This window comes from Halichoeres trimaculatus, unplaced genomic scaffold (assembly GCF_033239565.1).
Source record: "Halichoeres trimaculatus isolate MK-OKI-2021-1 unplaced genomic scaffold, fHalTri1.1 fHalTri1_scaffold_13, whole genome shotgun sequence".
NCBI classification, from domain to species: domain Eukaryota; kingdom Metazoa; phylum Chordata; class Actinopteri; order Labriformes; family Labridae; genus Halichoeres; species Halichoeres trimaculatus.
Genome location: NW_027437191.1, coordinates 20,024,087 through 20,050,046, shown reverse-complemented (window position 1 = coordinate 20,050,046; position 25,960 = coordinate 20,024,087). Strand labels below are relative to the sequence as shown.

Genomic DNA, 25,960 nt, shown 5'->3' with positions numbered 1-25,960 from the left:
TGTGCCTTGTCACTTTCCTCTCCCCCCACTAAATTGTTTAAAATGCCACATAGGTAGGTGCATCCCGGGGCACTTTGATTCAAGCAGAGAGCTGCGTAAAACTGCATGACAATAATTACATAGATTAAATATGACCTTCTAAAAGATAGCAGGGTAGGATGGTGTTCTCAACCAGCCTGCAGAAAAACAACCAAATGCTCTTCTCTTCCCAACCTCGCTGTTTATTCGACTCTTTTTAGATTACGCAATCTTCTCTTGTAAAATCATCACGTCTACTCCAATGTGCTTTCAAGAACACAGATGGCTGTGTTAAATGTTTGGAACCTATAAAATACAATAAACACTCATCTCATTGCTTGCGCTCAGGTAATACATTGCTGCAAATGCATTCCTAAATGGCCTCGCCTCTGACAATACAAAACCTTTCAAGATGTCAATGTAAAGTGTAAAATGGTGAAATCAATACAGCCGAAGCTCTGCAAACTAAACACTGACCAGTGGAGATGAAGTGCAGCCTTCTGCTGTTTGCTGGTACATTTCCCCTGGACGTGCAATAAATGGAAAGGAATTATACGTGTGGATGCAATATGTGAAAAGTGATTTGCCTGGAAAACAGTTCTCACTGCGCCCGTTTCCTTTTCCTCAGAGTGACTAAGAAAGACGTAGTCTGATGCAAAGCTACTGCTCCTGCAGCGAGTTGAATCAGAGTTTGGAAACACTACGTTTCTGGTGAAGACAGCAGCAGGAGAATACTGAGTGATAGTCCTGAGTGCACTGATAATGTGAGTGAGTGTGAAAATCCAGCAGTTTAGTATAAATCAGGGAGCAATATGTGTAGAGGATAACAGTGCTAAGTTATTCCCTTTTATCTTCCCTTATAATGAAAATAAAGATTTATGTTTGGGAGTCCTGGGTGTGAAATTTAACTGTGATGGACGCTCCCAAAATGTGACCTCAATGGGCACAATGAGGCTGTAAATCAGTTTCAGGAGAGAACTTCACCTGATGAAGGAGACAAAGAGAGAGTGTGTCGAGTTTTAGCTCTGTATCTTGAGATTTTGCAGTCAAGTTATAGCCTCATTTCTCCAGGTTGTTATCAGGGCGCTTTTTTGATAGTTCATTTTATGTGAAATATAGAAACCGGCCGTAACAGTTTAATGGTAGGTGTCAAGCCAGTGATGTGGCCCTAACTCAGTTACTGTATCTATGTTGGCTCCTTTTCAACAGCCACTGCCCTCAAAAGTCCTCTGCTGCTGTGTGAACAAGCATGCATCAGCTCAGGGTAAGTTACACTCTCCGCCTCGTGCCTGTCTGATTACGAGTATTTGTAGTTCTGAGGAGAGTAATGAAGTCATTACAGCAGTTGAATCTATTTTATTCTCCCATTACACTGTATTGGTTTAGTTCATTATTGCTACAGGAACCTGATATGGAAGCATTAGTTACTGATGTGCAGCTCAGTGCATGCCTCCTTTAAGTTATGGCTCATTGCTTGTGTTTGTTCAGTTCTTTTCAATTTTACCCCTTTTACTTAACAAAAAAACCTCTGCAAACCTATTTGTGTGATAGATTAGTTGGAGGAAGGTAAAAACTGAAAACCGTGTTGACCTTTGGCGAGCACACAGATTTCATGAATGTTGATGAAGTTGCACAGAGAGCCTCAGCAGAATAAAACATCTCAGAGCTCTTACAAATTGCAGGTCATTGCTCATGAATGAGAATGTTCTGTTCTTTTAAATTGCACCGCTTTTGTTAAAAAAAAAAAAAAAAAAAAGCGCAACAGTTGTGTAGGAGGGGGTGCAACCAAAAGAAAAGCTCCTATTAATTTTTATAATACAAGAGTCGCCATGAGATGCAGCGCTCTCCTCAGTTATGGTTAAATGAAAGAAACACAACAGAATAACATAAAAATGTAAATGATGGCATCCATGGAGCTCCAAGCTCAACGTTTTCAGTTTGTCTTGATTTTGGCGCCCCCTTTAGACAAAGTCACATCCAAACAACATTGATTATGTTCACCTTATTGCTGGTGGTTGTATTTTAAGGGACTACAAGGACTTTCTGAGTGATCTTGAAAAAGTCTCACTTCTAGATATATGCCTGATCATAAGCTGCAACTTAAAGGTCCCATGTTATGCTCCTTTTCTGCAGTTTAATATGGATCATTGATGTCTTCATGAAATGGTAGTAACATGTTTTGGTCCAAAAAGCCAATATATCAAACAGAGCAGTATTGTTTCCAGGCTCTCATAGCCCCTCTGTTCAGAACGCTCTGATTTAGTGGGCGTGACCTTCATATGTAAATGAGCCACCGCTGATACCGCCCCGCTCTTCCACGTCACTGAGACGAGCTCCACAAGCTCCGAGTGCACAATGTTTAGAAAACAGCAAAGCTCGTTTACTGTAACATTACAGGCTAAAACAACAGGCTAGCCGCAGCTGAAGTTAGCATCCTGAAGCTAACACAGAGACAGGGGACACTGAGGAAAAGCTCTTACATCTGCTCCACAGCACACAGCATTTAAAATACTCACATTTCCAGGGTCCGAGGTTTGTTGGTGGATGGTTGGTAATGCGCCTGGATTCAGGACCAGTCTATTCGCTAGCCCTCTGATATACTGCCCAAAGTTGGAAAAGCAGTCAGCTGTGAAGTGACTAGCACACACATGCACAGTTTTACTGAGTGTAGCTGGCACATTTCCCTGATAAATGAACTCTAGCCACTTTGGCATTCTCCTTCCCGCGGCAAGAGAGATTTCTCTCCAGCAGCGGGGAGGGGAGTGGGTTTGGGGGTATCTTCTCCGGTGGACCAATCAGGTCAGACTTGCTCCTGATTGGTCAAAAAAAGGGAATCGCTGACATCAGCAAACCCCCAAAATCCAAACAGCTCGTTTTAGGTCAGGATTTTACAATCACAAGCACTACTAAGTACAGGTTTTGTCATTAAGTATCACAATTTATGGGCTGGGAGGAAAGCAAAAGACCCACATATTTCATTTCTGGAGGTAGAGGCAGCTCTCCTGTGTCTGAGTGTACATACAGTAAACAGCAGTGCTGTGTTACCTGATGAAGCTGCATTGACATCAAATAAATATTTTATAGTAAGGGAAACAAAGTCCTGGCTCTTGTTTATATACTACAGTGTTTAATAAGTGAGGAGTTGTTGTGTATTGTTTTATTACACCAATAAATCAATGGTGCGTCAATACAGCACACTACTTTCCAAAAGCAGAGTTCCTCTGGCTGTATGATGTGGGTTTTGCTATATTAATATTTGTACTTGGTAGAACAAAAGTTGTACCTTTTAGATAAGGGTAAAATTTATATTCTATCTTTAATTTTACAGCTGTGTGTTGCAAACTAAAATACAACAGTGCTGCTATAAATAAGATGATTAGTTCGATAATAAGTGTGTACTGGGGTCTTGTACTTATAACCCTTCATTAACAGAGGCTAACTGGGGGTGGCCACACACTGGACGATGTAGGTTAGGTTTGAGGCTGGATTTTTCTCCAATTTAGGGTAGGTGTGATCTGAATAGGGACATGTTGTAGCAAATTATTTTCTCAAATAATTCTCAAGACTTTGAAGTCAATATGAATATTTTAACGCTCTGGCTTCCATTGGATCCACTCTGATCAGGAACCTTAAATCTTAAACATGTCTGATATCCATGATTCCTATTTGAACAGCTGTGGATGGAATACCTACAATAACCAGTCACAGGAGCAGACTGAGAAGCATCATGTCACGGCTCATGAGCACGGCAGGAGAATGAGACAAAATGTTTCCAGACCAAAGTGAAAATCTGAAAGAGTAGACAAGCTTGTGGAGTTATTTACCCAGAGATGTCTCCTTGTTTTTGTTGCTGCGGGACAGAACACACACCGGCACAGAACAGGCAGCGGATGATGTTGGTCATTGTCTCCTAAAGTCACGTTTAATGTGGATTCCTTCAGGCACGTGTGGCTTTCTCATCACTTTCTCTAATTGCAGCTTATTCTACAAACACGCTGCAAAAAACTTGCTGGCTGCATGCTAACTACAGGAGGTCACAATCTTCACGTTGTCAGGGGCAACCGCTTTTGCTCTCTGCTCTGTTCAGTGCTGTGAGGCGCAGGCACCAGACTTCTTCTTGATTTACTGGCAAGTTAAGAAATAAGGAGACCTTCATCAAAATTAAACTGCTAAAATATAGATATATAACACGAACACAACCCAAATATCAAACTTACATTTGTTTTTACAAATGTGAAACACAAAACATTGGTTTATGGTTGAAACAGCTACAAATTACATAGATGCTGATTCAGAATAGTGTAGAATTATCAGAGGACTTCTGTGTCTTATCAGGTAGACTAATCCTGTGAAAATAGGGCTGAAGTCCTGGCTGGTTTCCATTGGGTAGCTGATATCTCTCGCCCATGAGAAAGTTTATCGTGCTCACGTGAATATTTCTCGTGCCCACGTAAAAGTTTTCATGCTCACTGGAAAGTTTCTTGTGCATGAGTTACTTTCACGTGCACCCTGATAACAAGCCCTGTTTCCACCAAGCAGTCGGGTTTAGATCATAGACTGTATACAGAGTGGACAGTGTGACTCCGCCATTTATCATTGTACAATTCTGAAGCTAAAATACTCCCATCACAGGCGCAGCCATTGTAGCAGTTTGCAGCCAGAGTCTGCGCAGTAGAGACGATGAGGGATTCTGGGAGAATCTGAGTGGAGCTGGGAGACAAAAAAATATATATTATTTTCTTTTGAGAGTACAATAACTTCTTGACTCTACCTCCCGGCATATTTTGAAATCCCTGAAAAAAAAATGCGAGAACAGCATCTGTCAATCATTGTTAAACATTACGTAAAACCTCGTTTTTAACCTTGTATAACTAATGAAAATGAAACTTTTAAGGGAAAAGAGAACTTGGATACAAAACAGCCAAATGATATCTTCAAATGACCACAACAATCAGACGTGAGAAACATTTCTACAAGGAGTATTAGTTTTTGTTTGACCACAGCCCATCTGGGATGGCTGGAAAGCCGGATTTTGTAACCTATACTGCAGCCAGCCACCAGGGGGAGCAGTTTTTGTGGAGACCTCACTTCGAGCCGAGCAAGCGGACGTCCATTTTTTTTTTGCAGTCTATGTTTGAGATTAATACGGTTTGGTAAGGGGTTGGCTTGGTTTGCATTTTACAGCTAACTGTGTCCCCTTGTGGTAGGCGGCGTGTGAGTCGGATGCCGATAGCCATGCCACGTAAACAATAGTGTGACGCCATAGCAGCGACACAGTGTTATAAATCCAACAAAGAAAAAAAACGTGACACAGGAAACAAAGAGCAAATATAGATGACATCCAGCAATTTTTCTTCTTTGCGATGAGCATGTGGCTCTTTGTTACAAAGCGCAATCAAGTGGGACAGCTCATCTCGGTTATTGGGGGATCTGTCCTGGCGTTAGTCAATGGAAACGCCGTAAAATGTGTGCCATGCCTAGACTTACCGAAAAGAACTGCTTGGTGGAAACAGGGTTTAAGTTCCTCGTGAGCATAGGTTAATTTTCCATGCCCACAAGAAACAAAATCTTATTTTTGTTTCTTCCTATTTCCCTTTAAGGGCTCCAAAAAATCATAAAGACACTTCAGTATTTCATAAAGCATCCCATAAAACTCCTGGCCCACTATTTTTGTGAGTGGAAGGAAACTAAATTTAAAATGAAAATTTGAAGAGAAATACTGACAGATTCAGCAAGTTTGAAGGTCAGACTGAGGCAGCAGTATTTCCCTTAGGCTTTGTTTGAACCAACTTCACAGGGTGTGAGAAAATAAAGTGAAAACCCTCTTTTATATTCCTCTGTTAGTCTTTCAGTGTGACGTCCCCCGGTCTCAGGGGAACAGTCTTCCTGCAGAAATTATGGAAATCAAAAGTCAGAACCTGTGGTGTGTTTATTCACATTGATTCACTGTAATCTATTGTAGCTCGTTGTGTTATTTGAACTGTCATTTACTCACAGTGCTCCACACAGCACTGTTGTGTTGGCGGCTTTGATCAGCGCTCTGCAGTTTGGATTAACTTTCACATTTATGCCAAGCACAGTCTCCAGATGAACTTGGGCTTTGAAAGCAGTGTCCACTGACAGCTTCAAATAACTTGTTCAAAGCCCGAGCTCGTTAAAGCTGCCTCAGTTTATTTAGGAGTCCATCCATAGGACGCATGGCTGTTTTTGACGAATAGCTTTAATTAGAGAGTTATAAACAGCAACAGATGAAAGAAATGCACAGCTCGCTTGTGTGTACAACAGCTGCATAACAAAGAGCCATGACAAGGTCTGCTCAGCGTCTGGTGAAAGTTGCTCTTTCTTTCCTTTCACTCTTATAGTTCATGGCTTTTGCTGACGGTCCGCACTTGAAAACGGCTTACAAAGGGCAAATTTTACTGTATCAGCCATGTTCTGGTGGCACTCTGTCACTTCTGCTGATTAATGAAAGGACATCTAATTAAGGAAATTGGCCTTGAGAGACCACAGCCGCAGTGATAGATCTGACCTGCTCGCTGGTGCGCTTGCCACTGCTGATTATCTCATCCAGACACAATGAGGTTTTATGGAGCCGAACATCCGTGTCCCACAGTGGTTTGCTACAATGATTACAATTAATTTAGGGCTGCAGGTCATAAAAACAAAATTTATCGAGTGTGACGTCAGGTTCAAACTCCTCAGGGGCACAAGATTTATATCTGTCGTAGAATCACTCAAACAAGCCTTTTTCAAAGGCTCTGCCAAAGTGTGACAGCTCCGCATTATTGTAATGAGCAGCCTTCTCAGCTCCTTACTAATGTGACACTTTAAGTAAATTCTTATTTAAACACAAGATATCCATCTTATGAAAACTGCAAGAACCACACCCTGGAGATTGATTTTTGCCATCACAGTCACACTCACTTTTGAGTCATGAGCTTTATATGGATGCTTGTGGGTTTTTAGTGCTGGCTTTGGAAAATAAATTGCAGAAACATCATTGAGAGTTCAGAAATGAAATTCTCATTACAAAAGTTGGTTGATGTTAAAAGCTGACAAATGATTATCTTCTCCTAAACTCTTAAGAAACGTAGACACTGTGAGAAACATGTCCAATGCAGCTGTCACGTGTTGTTACATGTTCTTCAAAGGTGTGTGAAGTGATGAGGTGGTCAGTCTCATTTTTAGGAATTCAAAGCACCCTGACTCCTAATGTAAGATGCTTGCTCACAATATTCTTTCAGGTGTCAGGGTTGGCTGCAGAAACACTGGAAACCGCATTCACTCCAAGCCAAAAGAGATGATTTTTTACAGCAGAAATGAACACGTTTGTAGCTTGGTTCATGAAACAGCTTAGGTCTGAGAAGCTCATTTCTGTATCAGCAAACAAGGTTATTAATCTTACAAGTTTTGCCCCCATAAGGGCATGGCTGACTTGCCTGTTCTGCAAAGAAGCAAAAGGTCCACCTCTTTGCAGAATCCTAACTGGAACAAAGCTAGGCTGAATTCAGTATTTTCAATATGGCCCCAGATGATGATGAGCTTCAAGAACTCAGGAACAAATAGTATACATAACAGACATGACATATCTATATAGTTTGAAATCTATACTTCACATGTTACCTGGCCTGAACCTCCTCAGAAATTTAACAAGCATCAATCCAGCCTGCAAGACCTATGGTTGGTCTGCTGGGTAGCATCTTGTTTTACCTTACATCAGCCCTACACTCCACCCTCCTGTTCTCCTTTTTTTTTTTTCTTTTTTTTTTGGCAATGATTGCAGTGTAATCAACTGCTGTGTGACATTTTCCACTCAAATTTCAAGTTCATAGCCTCAGATAGTTCACCCCAAGGCTGTCTCAAAGTGCACACTTCTGTACTTGCACTTACAGACATGTGCTCATAGAAGTATGGGAAAACACAGAACACTTTGGTTACTCAGCTGGCGTACTCAAAATGGTCAAAAAGTTGAATATTGAACACTAGACACTTCTCAGCCTTATTGTAAGTGTACTTACACCATTGTTCCCTGCAGAAACAAGAGAAGAATAAAACTGGCATAGATTTGCATGAAAACGACACTGCCAACTAGTGTTTGGGTGGAGTACTGCTGATTGACATGCACACTCCAGTTTCTTCTGAGTATTGTTGCTGGCCATGTCTATCCCATAGACTGTAAAAAAAAAAAGGACGTCATCTTGCTCAGCTCAAAGTGCACAAAAACTCCCCCCCCTGGTGGCTGGCTGCAGTATAGGCAAAAAAAGTTTGGCTCTCCTGTCATTCCAGATGGGCTGTGGCCAAACTCCCAGAATCCCTCACAGTCTCTAATGCACAGACTCTGACTGCACAACTGCTACCAGTGGCTGCGCCTGTTCACTGAACTGCAATGGCCTCCACAGTCCCCAGGTCTCAATCCAATAGAGCACTTTGGGATGTGGTGGAACAGGAGATTGGCATCATGGATGTGCAGTCGACAAATTTACAGCAACTGCATGATGCTATCATGCAACATGACAAACCATATATATATATATATATATATATATATATATATATATATCATTACCCCTCGTGGCATAGATTGAACAAGGTACTGAAGGCAGTTCTGAAAGGCAAAAGGGAGTCCAACCCAGTACTAGCAGGGTGTACCTGACAGGGTGGACACAAACTGAGACTGATGAGAGATGTGCAAAGAAATTAGTATTGAACCTTGGCTCACAATGGATTATGGATGTTTTTCTACTGGTTGAACCAGCTACAGCCTTGGTGTTGACAATGACTGACGTATGTTCAGACAAATCGGTGCTGTGAGCATGGTGCATTATTTTGGAATCTCCATTTGTAGAAAAAATAAATAAATAAATAAATAACAGAGACAAGGACTGATCCGAATAGGGACAGACAGTATTAGCATTTTTTACGTAGATAAATGTTGGGACTTATGACTTGGAGATGTAAACTCCCCTCTCCCTTTTATTCTTTCACTATCCTATCCTCTTTGAATAAAGGTATAAGTCCAAAAACATAAGTCACATTCTGTAATGCTGTGTGGTTATCAATATTGACCATGTGACTCCATCTCCTCCCATTGCACAAAACCATCTTAAGTACCTCTTGTGATGGACACATTTACAGAGTCTCTGCATTAGGAATTGGCTCTCCAAGCCAGAGTATTGACTTCCTACCCTTTCTAATAACTGAAGCACATATTTAACTTACTAATAAAACTGTTCACAGTGCTCAGGTCCAAACAGACCAGGGTAGAAAAGGCTCTACTCCAACTGGGTCCTGGCTTCAGTTTTTTTAATTACTGCACAGCCATTTCTGAATAACTAATCCAGAAATCTTTGCCAAAAGCTTGTAAAATGTGTGAATCAATAAGTCATTAAATTGATTCCTTGCTACATTTTCCCAGTCGGCCTTTCTCATGAGTGACACATGATCCCCCCCCGCCCCCTCCCAAGTAACCTTGACACAGTTTCAACCTACTGTGAACAAGTCTCTGTGTGTCTCCATACTCAACCACCCAAACAACAGGTGAAAGGTCCGTTATAGGCACTGCTTAAAGCCCCTCAGGATAAATGGAGCTGGATGATAATCCATGTGAGCTCAGTGTGACAGGATTTCTGAGAGCTGACATGAAAACTTATGGCAAAGAATATAGAAGAGAAGATTTAGGCATCCCACAGTGATGAAATGCGGTGTCCTTGTCTTTTTGTGCTCAGAGGTAATTAAACTCCCCTGTCCCCATTTGTCCCCTGCAGGGTCACTGTGGGTTATTACAGCTGGATGACAATGTGGAGATCAATCTGCCGTGCCTGGGAAGAAAAATTACAGAGTAAGACACAGAGGGAATCAGGGTGAGTATGCACTGTAGATTTTTCCTCTTAGAGCAACCTTGAAAAAAAAAAAAAAAGCAGGGATCACACGCGGTGCATCCCTGCTGTGGAATATTTACACACCAAGCGAGTGGATGCATACAGCTGGATGAGGACACCAGAGGATGTGGGGGAAGTATAAAATCTGTCATTTCTTTTGGATCAGCAGGTCACTAAGAAATCAGAGCTACTGTTTCTGTCACAGAAAACACAGATGTAAGTCCTGAGCATCTGGATCTTCACAGGTTTGAATAAAATCACGCAGCTTCTGAAAGACGACATAACACAGTCTTGCCTGTACAGTTGAAAAGTTCAATTCGTGAGAGATAAAACACTGTATGGTGCAGACAATTTATAAAGGGGTTTCACTCGGGTTGCCTAATTTGGTCTGGTATGAGCGGCAATGGGAGATGTTCCTCGGCTCAATATCCTCTTGTTATGACACATTAAAGGAACTCTTCAAAGACTTTTGTGCTCCCAGTGAGGTTTTACTTTCCTCAGGGTCAAGTGCTCAATGCATAACATCCTGGATTGAGAAGTTATAGTCACCCATGACACCTTATGCCTTCAAATTTCGGAGTGGAGGGGGGTCATTTTCAGCAGGTTAGTAAATAACACAGTATAGAAAATATGTAACTTGTTATTCGGAGGAACAAATTCTTAACACTTGTCTGTCCTCTTTGCTCGAGATTACTCATGAGTCTGGCTGTGAAAATTGAGCAGCATCTCTAACCTGATGCTCCATCTCCTCTCATTATATGCGTCATCACTGCTTCCTTCTGTCCTCCATCAATTTTGTTGCCATTAACTTTGTTTGGATGCCATTTAAAGAGTTTAGTTGACTGCTTTTCAAGGTTGCCGCTGCAATGTCGTCCACTTTTCCTCATTTCAGACATCACTGCTATTTTTCCTCAAGGATTAATGTGGTTAATTGAGGAAGCCTTCATCAATATTTTTTATTTCAGCATTAAAGTAGCCTTAATTTGTGGCAGCGTGTTATACACAGCGACCATTTAGGAGAAGCCTCCTAATGGTCTGTTTCCCTGGAGAGCACCAAGAGGCCATTTGCACCAACCAATCATGCAGCCGGGAAGTGGCTTCCATTCTCTCTGCAGCTAATGACAAAATGCACAAGTGCAACAGCACAATCATTTCCACATGTTTGCGCTGTCAAGTAGAGCTATGATTAATGACCTGCAGGATGTGGAGAATAAAATGTGCGTAGGATTATGATAAATGAAGATGCAGGTTAATGCATGGAATCGAGCTACTCTTCCACGCTCTCCACCTTCAACTGCTTGATTAAACATACTTGATGAGGCTTGTAGGCAGCAGTGCATGCTGGTCCTGAACACGCTCAGGTTTGAGGCATAAACAAACTACTGTCAATCTTGAGTAACAAAAGCGTAGGAAGGTTGACAAAGGGCTCAGTAGGAGGGTTTCTCTGCTGTTAAGTGCTTGCATGGTAATGTCCTGAGGCTTCTAAAGGCAGCCACAGCGTGACTCCTCTCACCCACCTCCAGGTTAGCTTTTAATGAGGCCGACAATCTTTTTTTCTCATTCCAGCCTGAGTTAAAAAAAACCCATAAAGTGAGAACAGAGTGTGACTGGCAAAATATCAATCCTGAAGGGGCAGCGCTGCACCTGACCAGCGAGGGAAATGTCTGCCGTTAAAAGGCACATGTCTCCTTAAGGTTCATTTCTTTGTGATTAACGTCATTTCATCCCAGGAGTTTTGGTTTGACCGTCCTGTGGGAACACTTTTCAAAATACAGCTGATTCATTGATTGAATAATGTGCTGTGAAATATGATAAGACTGCAGAGGACAACGTCAAAAACAGACTTTTCTTGGATAGACACTGGCTCTAAAAGAAGTTCATATACAAATGTCAGTACCACACTACACACACACACACACACGCACACACATATATGTATGTGTGTATATATATATATATATATATATATATATATATATATATATATATATATATATATATATATATATAAATATATATATATATGTATGTATATATATGTATATGTATATATATATATATATATATGTATATATATATATTAGGGCTTTAGATTTTGGAAAATAATCTAATTGCGATTTTTTTGGACCAATATTGCGATTGCAATTTAGTATCTGGTTTATCTTCTACATTATTTACTAAACACAATCAATAAACCGTTCCATAGTAAGACCAACACGACAAAGGATATAGTCGGCATATAAACAATTCTTTCCTGTAGCCCAGGCCTACATATTAAGATGTAATAAGATAAATTGATACAAATAACATACCTTTAATCCACTATAACAATCACAGCAGAATATTGATGAATTGATTTAACTTCAAACCTTGTAGATGTGTAATATAATTATCATTAAATACCTTGAAAGTCAGAGAAAGGAAAAAAGCAATGCAAAACAACAAGCCTGGTATTAACAATAATTTGAAAAAAACCCATAAATCCTCTTGTCTCTGAATCACACACTAAATAAAGTGCAGAAATGTAAATAAGACCAAATCTCTGGCTCAGCCACTGAAATATGTCAACATGTGGAATGCACTTTTTAAAAGCACTTTTAAATTTTTCCTCTTTTTTTATTTGCTGCCTTTGCGATTTGAAAATTGCGTTCTTTTACATTGCGATGTTGGTTTAAATTTGATTAATTGTTCAGCCCTAATTTATATGTACACACACACACACACACACACACACACACACACACACACACACACACATTTACATATATATATATATATATATATATATATACATATATATATATATATATATATATATATATATATATATATATATATATATATATAATCCGATAAAGTCTGTAACCATGTGATCAGTGATTACTATATTTTATTTTAACGTTTTTTGCACTTTGAGTAAATAACTGACATAATATAATGGGAATATATGGGTTATAGGGGAAATACTGATGTAAAGCAAATAAAAGTGTTATAAAAACTTGCACTTCAGTATACAAAAATGTAAAAATATATCCTGCTGGTCTTGTACAATGTTAGTAAAGTAAAGAAAATGGCAAAGAAGATAGGATAAAAGACACATTATCTTCAGGCTACAGCTGAAGAATCGATAAGTTTGTATAGAGGACGTGAAGACAGCACTCAGTGCTCATGACATCACACATGGTAATGTTACAGAAGTGATAAGTGAAGAAGAACGTGTCACAGCAGACTGTGAAAAAGACGAGGCAGAGAAACTCAAATGGGTTATAACTCATACTGACATCAACGTTGTTACTTTATCAGGTGAAGTGTCCTGTTTAGTTAGTGAAACAACAGCTAACCAACTTTCCAAAGGCTACAGAGCTAAAAGCTGTGAATCTGCGATTTTAACCCTCCAATTAAACATCTGCTTGTTTTGTGGTGTCAGTAAGAACAAAGAGTACATGTTCAACACTTTTTTCCTTTGTTTTGATAACATAGAGAAACAGGATTGCATTGTGTGGTCTAAATAAGATGAAAAACAATGATGGTAGATAATTATGTTAACTTAGCAAAGTTAGCATAGTTGTGCTCAGCCTATTTGGCTCTGGGGTAGAAAACACATCAACACATCATCATCCCTTTAACCTATTACGCGAAATTGAACGATGTGAGTTTAAAAACTGATATGTTCAGAGGAGGCTTTCATTTTACAATAAGTAAGCCTCAATATCAGTTCAGTGAAGTCTCACCTGTAATGTCACTTGGGCTATGTAGCTAAACCAGGCTACATGCCTATCAGCAAGTTGTTAATTTAACACTGTAAAAGACTTAAAGAAAGGTACCACAACAACCAAACCAGTCCAGTTCAGTCAGAAGGAGTGGTTTTTACTCACGGTTCTTCAGTAAGTTGACAAGCTGTGCTCCGTGTTCTGCCTGTGCAACTTTCTGCTACATGTGGTTTTTAAGTGCAGTTGGACACTCTATCACTAGAGGGCACTTTAAACAGTCATTGCAATTTCCAGCTTTTTGTTACGTTTACATTTGTTAACACTTTATTTTGATTGTTTGTTGACATTCAAGAAGCTATCAGCAGATAATTAGTTGCATATAAACTTAGTGTCAGTTTATATATCACAAGACAAGTCAACAGGCAAGTAACATATACATACAGAAGATGCATTATCAGTAGATATGTAGTTTCATATCAACAGTTTATCAGTTTCTATTCAACAAGACTCATAAATCTGTCAGTTGAAATGCTTAACACAAATAGGAAAAAGTCAAGCTGCTTCTGGTGTCCCTCATGGGATCTTTCTTCAGAAAACAATTGTACAGTTGTTTTGGGGAAAGATGTTACTGTAATGCTGTGTGCCTACTAAGTATGTTTTGTAATTCAAATAAATGAGCTTTTCTTCTCTGATATGCAGTCATACAAAACTTGTCTGTGTTTGGCTCTGTTGATTTTTTTTTTATAGAGTTCGAACTGTTGTCAACTGTTTTTCACTTTAATTGGATAGTCCTAACCAAGGTCTACAAATGCTTAGTCGAGAATGCCAAGTGGTAGTTTTTTTGATCAATGTCCATACACATGTTGACAATCAAAAACGTTGAGGATTTAACATTTTACTGTTGACTTTCAACTGACAGATTCAAAGTAGCAGATTATCAACTTACAAGAAGCGATGACAATCTACAGATAGTTGTATGTCAAATAACAGCCTGTTTAAAAAAAAAAAAGACAGTTGGGAGACAATTTTTTTAAAAGTTGTAAAACCTTGAAATGCACCTTACTGTCTACTAATAGTCGGCTGAATGCATGTTACTGGTCTGTTGAAAAAATATGCTGAATATCTTCTGATAGTTGTCAAGTGTCAACAGATGGACTATCATAATAAAGTGTTACCTTACATTTTAAACTTGTGGCTGCTTCAAACGATGAGTGCAGATAGCAAATACCATCCAAATCAAGACCCAATCCTTGAGCTTTGTTGTTCCCTTCTGTTGATTTTTTTCACACAAATTGAACGTAAGATAAAGTTGTCTTTAAAAACTCATCCAAAAAATCTAAATAGTCAAATCTTATTCCAGCATTGGTTAAGCAGGACGCTGTGTCAAACTTCACTGTAGCTGACCACCGTGTTCTGACAGATGTGGGGCTGGTGTAGAGACAGAAACTTGATTGTCCATGTGACACTGTTATTTATTTCTAGCTCATTAGATGGGATTGATTAGCTTGGTTATAAGCTATGCGATACCTATTGATTAGCTGTATTAGATTTTATATCAAGAGAGTAAGCGGCTAACAGCTTAAGCTCCAGTATTTTAAATTGTTGTTTGTTAATTAAATTAGTGGAGAAGGGAGAACAAAAATTCCTTTCACAACCAGTGATACAGTTGACAAAAATATGATGAATGTAATTTTTCTTTGTGACCCCTTTAATTTCATGGTAAGACGTCTTAATTGATAGATTCTTAATAGTTCAGAGCAGAAGTAAGACAGAAATTTAAAAAAAAAGAAAAAAAAAAAGAAAAAAAGAGGACTCTAATGGATTTATAACCAGGATCTATACTGCAATACCTAATGTGTTTGCCAGTTCTAACAAAAATGTCAAGTGATTAGAGCACTGTTATGTGCTAATGAGAAACTTTCAGAGACGACCGTGTCCCCATTACTACAACATCAAGTCAAAAAGGCCACAGTCATTTTCAAGTGCGTCAAACCTTGCTTGTGACCTTTTAGATTTCAGCACAAGTCAGTGATCATTAGTTGACAGTGTGGCAGAAAGCCAGAGAGCACTCTCCTTTCTCCACACCAATGCCAGGAGCCTCATCCTCATTTATCCGAGAAACGACCATTAAACACAAACTAACACCAAAAGCTGCAGGGTGAGCAGGAGCAGATGGAGATTAAACGTCTCAACCCAAGAGTAGAAGTAGTTTAAAGGTAGAGGAGAGTGCCTGTGTTAACTTTAACAGATGTTTCCATCCAGAAGGAGTTCTAACAAGACGGAATTATGATTCAGTCCAGGAAACTCCTCGACCTTTCACCTCCAGGAACAGTTCAGAGAAGTGGAACGAAAGACATACATCAAGCCCCTGAAGTTTTCCAACCTCTCTTAAGGGAGCGTTTGCAAACAAGGTTTCATTTTCATAAGTACCAGCCCCTATAAGAGGCAGTGTTTTATATTTTATATGAGTGATAAATTACATTGGAGTTGCACTCAGCGTGATCAAGGCTTGGGGACACAGGGGACAGCGTGGGCAGACTGAAAATATATATATGCATATATCAGGAGTGAGAGACTTAAAGTAAGAGAAAGATATCAAAACACATCCAGAGAGGTCAGCTGGAAGACACAGCCGTTTGGCTGCCCACACACTCCCACATGCTCAACATCATTAAGAACGAAAAAGGCACGACTGAAACAATGCCGCAATCTGTGATGCAACCAACAACAAGTGAGACAGATTGGAGAAAGCACTGTTAGAATCTGATTAAACACAGCAATGAAGGAGGAAAGAGGCTTAAATTCCATTCTTTGTGGATACCTTAAAAATATACTGAACACCATAAACCTGCCTTCCTAAAATATGCTTCCAATTAATTAAAAAATATCACAAAGGTTTTGTGATAACATGATTTTAATCTAGATGGTCTATTATCTAAATCATACTCCTCCAGCGTGAGATTATGCCTCATTGATAGCCTCATTAATCAGTGTGATCTGGATGTATTGGAATCAAGAACTGCTTTATCACATTGTTGGCAGGCTTCCACAGAGAAGATTGGTTCTTAAATGAGCTGTACTGTTTGCTCACTTCAACCACTGATCACGTTGCTTTGTAAATCTGTTGAGCATCACGCCACCCAGTGGGCTGGAAAATATCCAAAAAGTGATCAAGGGCAGATCATAATCAACCATGTTTGATTAAAATGTTAAACATAACGGTTCTCCAGCCTTTAATGTGGTTTCAAAATTTACAGCTTTTCTAAAAATGATTGAGGAAACAGTAGTGGGCACAGAGACTATAGAAAAATATGAACAATGTGAAGGCAAAACATTTAGTGCTCCCCCTAGTGACTGGCTGGAGTAAATGTTATGAAGAATTTTTTTTAATTTTTGAACAGGCGGAAATGGAGACACGTCATACATCTTTTATAACCAATTGATTCACCTTCTCGCCGTCTTTAATTCAAGCGTTGTTGAGTCCAAGTTCAGTGCCAGATAAAGAGACAATTTGTTGTTTCAGAACTCCAGACCCCTCACATGTCACTTCCTCTAAAAAGAAAACATTTTCAGCGTGAGCAGTGAGCCATTTCCACAAATAATCCATCTTATCATCACACACCCAGGGGTTTCCTGCTAAAACCACTCTGAAGGAGGATTTTTTCTCATCCAGTAGCCCACGGGGGAGATTCTGCAGCTGGTTCTGGTTGAGCATCAGAAGCTCAAGATGTTGGAGACCTTTAAGGAGGTTTGTTGGGAGCACTTGGAGCTGATTCTCTTGAAGGAAGAGTTGGGATAGTTTCAAGTTGTGGGTGAAGGTGGTTGGCTTTAAGGAAACCAATTTGTTCCCAGCAAGATTCAGCGACTCAAGTTGATGCAGGTTAGTCAGGGCGTTGGGTGGAAGGTCCTGGAGTTTGTTGTAACTCAAGTCTAAATTCTCCAAATTTGGCATCTTGTGAAACAGAGAAGCAGATACACCTGTTAAAAGGTTTCCAGACAAGTCAAGCCAGGTGATGTTGCTGTTGTCAGAAAACCACTCTGCGTTTGCTTCTTCGATCAGATTGTTCTTCAGCACAAGACTCTGAAGAGAGTAACAGCTGAAGACATTTGGAGGGAGATGAACCAGCTGATTACCCGTCAGATCCAACGAGTTCAAGTGAGGAATGTCCTTCAGTAGATCTGCAGGAAGGCCTGTCAGGTTGGTGTGATACAGCTGGAGGCTCTTTAAAAGGGGCACGGTGCTCAGGTGATGAGCTGTGATTCTACTCAGGTTGGTGGATTGGATGGATAGTCGAGTGGTGTTGGATGGGAAACCGACCACAGAGAAATCTCTCAAAAAACCCTGGCTGCACTCCACCTCTGCACCCGGAGGTGAAAAGGAACAGGAGCACAGACCCGGACACGAGGGGGCCTCTCTTTTTATGTTATGGCACTGAGCCAGTGCTGTAAAAATGAGGAGCATCGACCACTTCATCTTTCAAGCACTGTACAAACAAAACATGCACAGTATAAGAGACCGGTCAACCACAGTGTGAAAATCTGATCATAAATGTTGATCTTACCTGAAGAGCAGGAGGGCTGAATTCCACCTGTTGTTGGAAATGGACTTGGTTTTATTAAAGGCTGAGTATATTTGTCCCCAGAAAAAAATCAGGACAAAATGTTGCAAGAGGCAAACAAACGCAAGCAAACAAGCCACCTTATCAATCAGTAAGTGATTACTTTGCCCTTTCCTCACAAATTCATATTATCTGTGCCTTTTATATAAGAGCAGTCTTTTCTTTTTACAATTTTATTTTTCTACATTTTAAGTGTTTGGAGAGTGCCTATCAAGGAAAAAAACTTTTAGTTAAATGATTTAAAATATGGGGAATTGCTTTTTATATCTGTCTTTCTTAAAAGTAGACGAGAAGTTTGACACCTTACTCATACCTGTTGATAAAGTAAGTAAGAGTGGTCAATTGGCCTAGCTTAGCATCGCAAAAAGACTAGTTGTATCATCTAGAAATCCTCAAACAGCTCCAAAGCTCATACATGAAAAAACATCACAAGTTTAATACCTGAATACTCAGTTTCTCAGAGTTGTCATCTTTATGCTAAACCAAGCTAAGCTAGGTTTCTCTTGGCTTTATATCCTGTGCAGATCTACACATTTGAGGGGAATATTGATTGTAGCGACTGGATATCAACCAAACAAGTCAAACTTTTACAACACATTTTATTTTCTATTAAGTAAGTAAAAAGAAATACAGAAACTGTTTTATGATCTCACTCATGCCACGTTTTATTATGTGTTCAAATTTGACAAATAAAAGATGATTTTTACTGATAGAAATAAATTACATATCAGATATTGAGCTTTATGACTCTGAAAAACTGTTAAGACTGAAGATTCAGTTCATTTTCTGTCAGTGATATCACTGGACGCCCTACCAGAGCCTCTGGCTTGGCACATATGATGGTATTTGGCAGAAAGACCTTTTCCTTGTTCTTCTTCAGCCACCTCCAAAGGTATTCTACCTTCCCGTCACACAGCCAGGGGTTGTCGGACAAGTCCAGCCCCTCCTCGTCCAGGAACTTCAGAGGATCCAGTAGACCTGCAGGGATGTGGCTCAGCTGGTTGTAATCCAGACTCAGGAGCCTGAGGTGACGGAGCTCCTCAAAAAGGTTCTGAGGGAGTTTGTTGAGCTTATTACGACTGAGGAACAGATAGGTGAGGTTTCGAGTGCTGTGAAACATGAATTCATGGAGGGTTTCTAGCTTGTTGTTTTGCAGGTTCAGCCTCTCAAGTTTGGCCAGGGAGTCCAAAGAGTTTGCAGAAACCTTGTGCAGACGGTTGTTGGAAAGGTCCAGATTGTCCAGGTTGGGCAGTTTCTGAAGGAGAGCGGTTGGCATCTCTGTCAGTTGGTTTCCTGAAAGGTCCAACCAGACGAGGCTGCTGTTGTCAGGAAGCCAGTTACTATCAGCTTTTTTAATCAGGTTATTCTTTAATACCAGGTTGATTAGCGGGGCGTGGCTGAAGACGTCCACGGGCAGCTCAGACAGTTTGTTCCCTGTGAGGTCCAAAGTGCTAAGAAGAGGAACGCCTCGGAGCAGATGAGAGGAAAGGTTCTGCAGGTGATTGCTGTACAGGTGAAGCCCTGTTAGCACAGGTGTTGCATTCAGATCCTGCTCTGAGATGGAGGAGACATTTGTGAACTGGATGGTCAGCAGGGTGGTGTCATTTGGAAGAGCCTCAGAGGGGTAGTCTGTCATAGGAATCTCATTACAAACCACCTCGGCTCTCCTGGAGTAGCATTTGCAGAGTGCTGGGCAGGACAGAGTGCCGTAGCAGAAATATGCCAACCAAAGGAAAGCAAGGAAACACCAGGACTTCATGACTGCAATGCAAGATGAGAGAGGAGACAGAATAAAATGAAGAGGAAACTGCATCCAGATAGATGAATGGGCTTAAATATCCTGCAGAAGTATCCCAGTGTTGCAAAAACACAAATAAACCTCAAACCATTTGTTCATGCACATAACGTTCAGAAACACAAGTTACCAAATGAGCTTACTGTTGTGTTCCTGTTGTGCGTTGGCCAGATTCCTCCTTAAAATCCAATTCAGCTGTGTTCTCTTGCAAATTACTGAGTCATTTGGGGAGCACACTCTCCAAATCTAATCATTACCTATTGTGTAAACAAGGACCCGTCACTACACAGTCATTCGTCAAGGACAGGTGGTTGCGACAGACTGCGTGACTCAAACTGCAGGGGAAGTCCAGAACTGTAAACTTCATTAATGTGGGTTCAATAGATAAATTTTTTCTTTTTTTTTTATTCTGAAGTATGAGTCTAAATGTTACTGGAAAAAATGAGCCCATGATAGTGCAATTGGGAAAAACGAGTTCAATGTTGCCAGTTTGTGCTTCAGATTCATTTTGATACATTGGAAGAAAGGAAGGAAGGAAGACAACGTGTGAGCAGAAGATATCCTTGGGAAGATATTCATTGCTGGATATGTGGTTACACATCAGATAACTTTTCGTTTCATGCTGTTTCTGGACAGTTAGAGAGCTTTAAAAAAAGGGTGTAAGACTGTATGTACGATTTGATTAATCTTGGGTTTTTTTTAGTCAGTAAAATCATCAAGGCCTTTCAAACTGTAGAAGATAATTTTATGGAAAGATTTATTTAAAAAAAAAACCTTTTGTGTTTAAATGTCATGTTTATATAGATTTGTGAGCAGTTGGCCAAAATCTGACTCTCTTCCATCTTCTTATTAGTTATATTTTGAGGCGTCTTTGCATTTGTAAGATATGACAGCTGAAGGGGGACGTGAAATGTAGGAAGTAGACAGCGAGGGAAGAGACGCAGCAAACAGTTGAAGCCTGGAGTCAATTACATGACTGCTTTAATATGACTCAATCCTCTGTATATACAGCTGTATATACCCAACATTATTTTCAGTGGAGTAGACATATTCAGCAGTAAAACCTAAATTTGATAAAGTACAAAAACAAACCGACAAAATAATACTTTATATCGGACTATCATATTCGTAAATTTTGGCGCCCCCTGTGGACAAAGCAGTCCGATGGGGTCACACATACTGTGTTTCTCATTGTTTTTTTTTATTCCAGCATTGCTGCCTGTGAGTAATTAGACAACTGAAGACAGCTAGGAAATGTGTGTTGTAGAATGGGGAAACACATAACGCCAATGGCGGTGGTCAAGAGCTGTAAATCAATCTGGTCCTGGGCAACCAGACCATGGATACTGGAAATAGCATTTAGAAATAGCCTTCATTGATTAGATCAATAGAAAAATGTATTTAACTCAAACACAAATTCAAAAACGAAATCTGAGTGTATTTTCTCCATGCCTCCGATTGTTGAATGCTTCTCTCTCTCTCTTTTATTTTGTTAATCTTCTTATAATTTGGGTCTTGAATAAATCAGAAAGGCCATTTTCATGAACATTTGAAATGAACTGTTTATAAATTCAGTCTAGTTTCATTAAAAGAGTCATGTACAATTGACCTGTATTAATTCCATCATGTAATGGACTTGGGTTTCTTTTTGTTCTACCCTATCTTGTTGAAATGTATTCTTTGTCTGTTGTTTACTTTTTTTTAGTTTTTTTCAAAATTATCAAATAACCAGTTAAAAAAAAAAAGAAAGAAATAACCTACATTGGCGCTGATAACCTCTTTTGAAATAGTAGATTATGTTTAGGCATTAAGTTATCACGGGGACTTGAATGATGTCATTTGCTTTTTAAGATCATACAGACATCAATATTATTTCAGTCTGTTTTACAACTAGTGAAAAAGCTCTCCAAGGAGCTTCATGTAAGAAATACTTAATCGTGACAATACTGTGAATATGAGCAGTTATATGATTTATAACATCACTTTGTCATCTGTCATAAGTTTAATGTGAAAACCTGTAAATTCAGAAAAACAGTAAGAACAAAGTGTGCTGTTGCACTGAGGAATAATTTATCTAAAGAAAAAGTTTCCCTGATAAAAACTTAAGTGCAGCACTTGAGGAAATATACTTAACACTGCAAGAAAAACATCTTTTAGAAATGTTGATTAGGAGATGTTAATGAGGAGGAGAACAGCAGGAGAGAGTGCTGCGTGCCACCTGAGGTCACTGCAGACGGTGCAGCAGGCAGGTGCAGCAGCTCTCATGGTTTTAAACTGGAACACACAGTCACACAGCCGATTGAGAGAATGGATTAGCCCTGCAGTATGAGATACCATTTTAGCAGATGGGCAACATGATGAAGCATTACATTATGTATGACGAGTGCCAGTTGGCTTTAGGCTGTTCTGAAAGATTTATTTCAGTCAAGCCCACTCACTCCACATGCAGTTGCTAGATAGACAAACCTATTCTGGTACGGTTCAAATATTCTCATTGAATATACTTCAGTGAGATGTGAGATAGGACAGTCTCTTTCTGAATAACCGGTGTCTCATGTGAGTATCAGTCTTTTTTGTTCGTGTTGATCTTGTGAAATCACAGCAGCATTACTATACCATGTGCTCTGAATATAATTTGCTCTGACTTTTAATGAGCAAACATTAAAATATTTGTCATCGATGCTGCACCTGTAAATCAAATTCAGTGCCAAAAAAGGTTTAGAGGAGCTGTTATTAACAATGTTCAGATAATGAAAAAGCCTCCGACACATGCTGAACATATGGACTCAGACATCAGAGAGTATGGCAGTCAGCACACTGAGCCCATACCACCGTCTTAAAAACACTATTTTTCTCAGTCGCCTCTAAATCAGTGTTTCTCTCCAGCAAGGGAAATGAAAGCCAAGCTGCCACTAGCATGAGCTCTGTTTTCTTGGCAGATCATCCAACTTTTGTACGTAAAGAAATGCATTCAAACATGAACATCTTTATCTTACACACATTAAGGTGATTATTTCATTTAACTGGCATTCAAGTTGTGACCACTCCAAATGACTCAGATGGTTCAGATACAGAGAGAGCTAGGAGGCTGTGTGCATATGCAATGTAATCCTTGTTTCCCATGTTAAACCCCAAGATAATGTGTGTATTATATGCATTTGTATTGGTGTTTGTCTTCCTCTGTTATCCCTTGTCTGAACGTTATCCCAATTCCTTAGCCACAGTTTACTGACATAAATCCCGACTCGTGGATTTCAAACACTAGCTGAAGAAATGAATGGTTAATCTCAGTTACATAATTTATTTATTTTTTTCATGAATGGCAAAAAGAAAACAGTTTCTGTTCAATGATCTTGGTTTTGTCTTGTGTTTTAAAGGATCTTCAAACAAATATTTCCAGGAAACAACAGTCACAGTGATGTAAAACCTTCAATGCAGTAAAACTGTACTCATTTACAAGACAAGCATATACTAGATAATGTGCTGCTGACTTATTTTGATAAAAATAAAACAATCCACTACTTTTAGCTATACTTCCTGTGATACAATGCATAGACAGAACTCTTAATCCTATATACAAACGTTCACACACATGCTAGCACCTCACCTCCACAAATCCATGTGAGCCACTGCAGCTGGCTGAATAAAACGTGATATTAAAATAAGGCAGCTTTAATCTGTGTTTTAAGATGAAATCTCACTAGAATATGAATACTGCTCATTTTCCCTCTTGTTAAAATAACAAAGACAGTCTCAGTTCTCATGACGACAGCCAGTTTCTGTGATTAGCATTTTTTTTCAGTCTACATCCCTGAAGAAAATACACGTGTAGACACTGCCTCCAGACTGCCGCTGTTAATCCACAAAGATGAAAATGCACATCTTTGATCAGCAGGGGTTAACTGTGAAGAGAAAAGACAGAAAAACAAAATAATGTGAAAACCTGGGATGCTACCAACAGGATGGCTGGACTTCAAAAGCACGCCCACACAAAATCCACACATATTACACAAGGAAGCAATCCAGTATCCTCACAATGCATGAGTAAAATGCATAAATAGCAAACATTAGACACCTCCGTACATCTGTATGGATGCTTTTTTTTTTTCTAACAAGGAGTTTAATCACAGAAAGGTAAAAGTGAAGCTGGCTTGACTACTAAAAACTTAAGTATATCAGTGTCTGATTGCTTTTTTTAAGATAGCTGTGAAGCTAACCACCAACTGCCTGGAAAAGTTTTTTTTTACATGTCCAGGTAAGATTTGTTTCTATCCCCTGATCAAGCAGGTCTTGTTCTTAACAACGTTTAAGCTAGGCTAAGCAAAGCAACAGCTAACAATGGCCTTAGAGTTGAAATTTAGGATGCATGCTAATATTGGCTCCCTTATACAGAGTTTAGTAGAAAAATTTTCACCACTTTCAGGCCAGTGTGGTAAAATAATCTGACAGTTAGCTTAAAAATAGAAAAATAAAAAGAGGGAAAGCTAGACCAGATTCATCTAAAAGTTGCAAAATCAAGCCAATGGCATCAAATTTCAGAATGTGCAAACGTTATAGTTGTCTTATAGTTTTTAAGACAGACTTTTGTACAGTAGGCACACTTTGTTGGCTTTAACAGTGCTGGTCAAGTCTTCTTCCAGCTTTTGAGCTAAACTAAGCTAATCCATGGTTCTATTGGCTTCACAGAAGAAATTTTGGCATGTGTGCTATTAAATTCTTGAACTGAACATTTAATAAACTGCTGCTACCTTTTAATGTCTTTATGATTAATACAGAGTTAAAAACAGCAGGTGGTTAGCTTTGCTTAGCAAAGGGACAGAAAGCTGAGGGAAACAGCTAGCTGGGTTCCATCTGAAGAAAATTAAATAATTGTTTTTTGGATTTAAAATGGGAAGAGACACTCCATTTCTTGAACTTTTGAGTTACCATATAGGCTAAAGATCCAAGTAGTCAGATTTGATTACTTTTAACTGAGCAAGGCCAGCTAGTTCCCCTTTTTCCACTCTGAATGCTAATTGACAGCTGCATGTTATATCCCTTTGATGTTATGGGATTTTTTCTGGCATATGCTGTCTTCCACCAAGTTTGGTGACAAGACCTGCACTGCGATAAGATCAATCTAGTACATAAAGCTACAAAAACAGAAAGGTAGCTTAGCTTAGCATAATTAAAGGCTGTAGGAGGAAAGTATAAGCCATGGCTCTGTCTGAATCTTACAAAATCAGCCTATGAGCATCTTCAGTTTTAATTAGTGGAAACAATGACATTCTGGCTTTGAGATGAGGGTTAGGCATTTCATAACTTAAGCAGAGAGTTTTTGCACAATAGTAGGCAGATACTTCATACAGCTTTTTTATCCCTCTTGTAGACATGCTTTTTGTGTAGCATGCTGATACTTTCAAACAATAAAGTGCAAACACTAAGTTAATGTTTCAAGTGTAAAAGAAGAAAATCAAACAGAGGAATTTCTCTGGCCTCATTAAGGCCTCCTACAAACTGCAAAATTGCATGCAGAGGTGCAGTTACCCTCTGTACCCCCTCCTTCACTTCCTTCAGAAGAAAATATCATCATCATCATCATTATCGACATCATCCAACGGCCAACTCCAGTCTTTCAGGCCAAAATCAAGCAATCTGAAACAGTAAGTATGAAATCCATTGAGGGGGTAAATGCCTGTAGAGCTTCATAAACAGCTGGGGTATTGCATGCTAAGTTAACCAGGGGGCAGTGTAGAGCTGTGAGTTCAGTTACTCAATGCTGCGCGTTATGATGAGGGGAGGCGTTAGTGCACACTGCACCACAGCATTACAGAGGGCGGGCAGGTCTCACAAGAATGGCTACTTACAGTCTCCCAGCATGAGAGACGTTAGAATGGTGAGGTCAGAGGTCGAGAGGTCAAAGGTCAATGGAGGATGATACGAAGCATGGGGCCAGAGCTG

The 25,960-nt window shown here is 39.6% G+C and overlaps 3 protein-coding genes across 3 annotated transcripts in view; all 3 read right to left on the bottom strand.

Moving 5' to 3' along the window:
* Positions 1-17,072: 17,072 nt before the first annotated feature.
* LOC141802328 (uncharacterized) lies at positions 17,073-18,080 on the bottom strand. Its single transcript, XM_074685868.1, has one exon. The coding sequence runs from the start codon at positions 18,078-18,080 to the stop codon at positions 17,073-17,075; it is 1,008 nt and encodes a 335-aa protein (XP_074541969.1).
* A 905-nt stretch (positions 18,081-18,985) lies between these two features.
* On the bottom strand, positions 18,986-20,217 carry LOC141802185 (uncharacterized). The gene is made up of 2 exons (XM_074685662.1): positions 20,164-20,217; positions 18,986-19,986 (listed from the first exon to the last, which is right to left on the bottom strand). Exon 2 carries the CDS (start codon positions 19,982-19,984, stop codon positions 18,986-18,988), a length of 999 nt encoding a protein of 332 aa, XP_074541763.1. The 5' UTR covers positions 19,985-19,986; positions 20,164-20,217.
* A 3,095-nt stretch (positions 20,218-23,312) lies between these two features.
* Positions 23,313-25,960, bottom strand: part of LOC141801885 (rho-associated protein kinase 2-like) — a 41,017-nt gene continuing 38,369 nt past the window's right edge. Inside the window, exon 32 of the mRNA XM_074685198.1 lies at positions 23,313-23,922. Within this exon, the coding sequence (XP_074541299.1) occupies positions 23,919-23,922 (4 nt within the window). The 3' untranslated portion in view covers positions 23,313-23,918. The remainder of the gene's footprint in view (positions 23,923-25,960) is intronic.

What these genes read in the sequence shown, in the direction of transcription:
- LOC141802328 (XM_074685868.1), bottom strand. Translation starts at nt 18,080, where the DNA reads ATGAAGTGGTCGATGCTCCTCATTTTTACAGCACTGGCTCAGTGCCAT.
- LOC141802185 (XM_074685662.1), bottom strand. Translation starts at nt 19,984, where the DNA reads ATGAAGTCCTGGTGTTTCCTTGCTTTCCTTTGGTTGGCATATTTCTGC.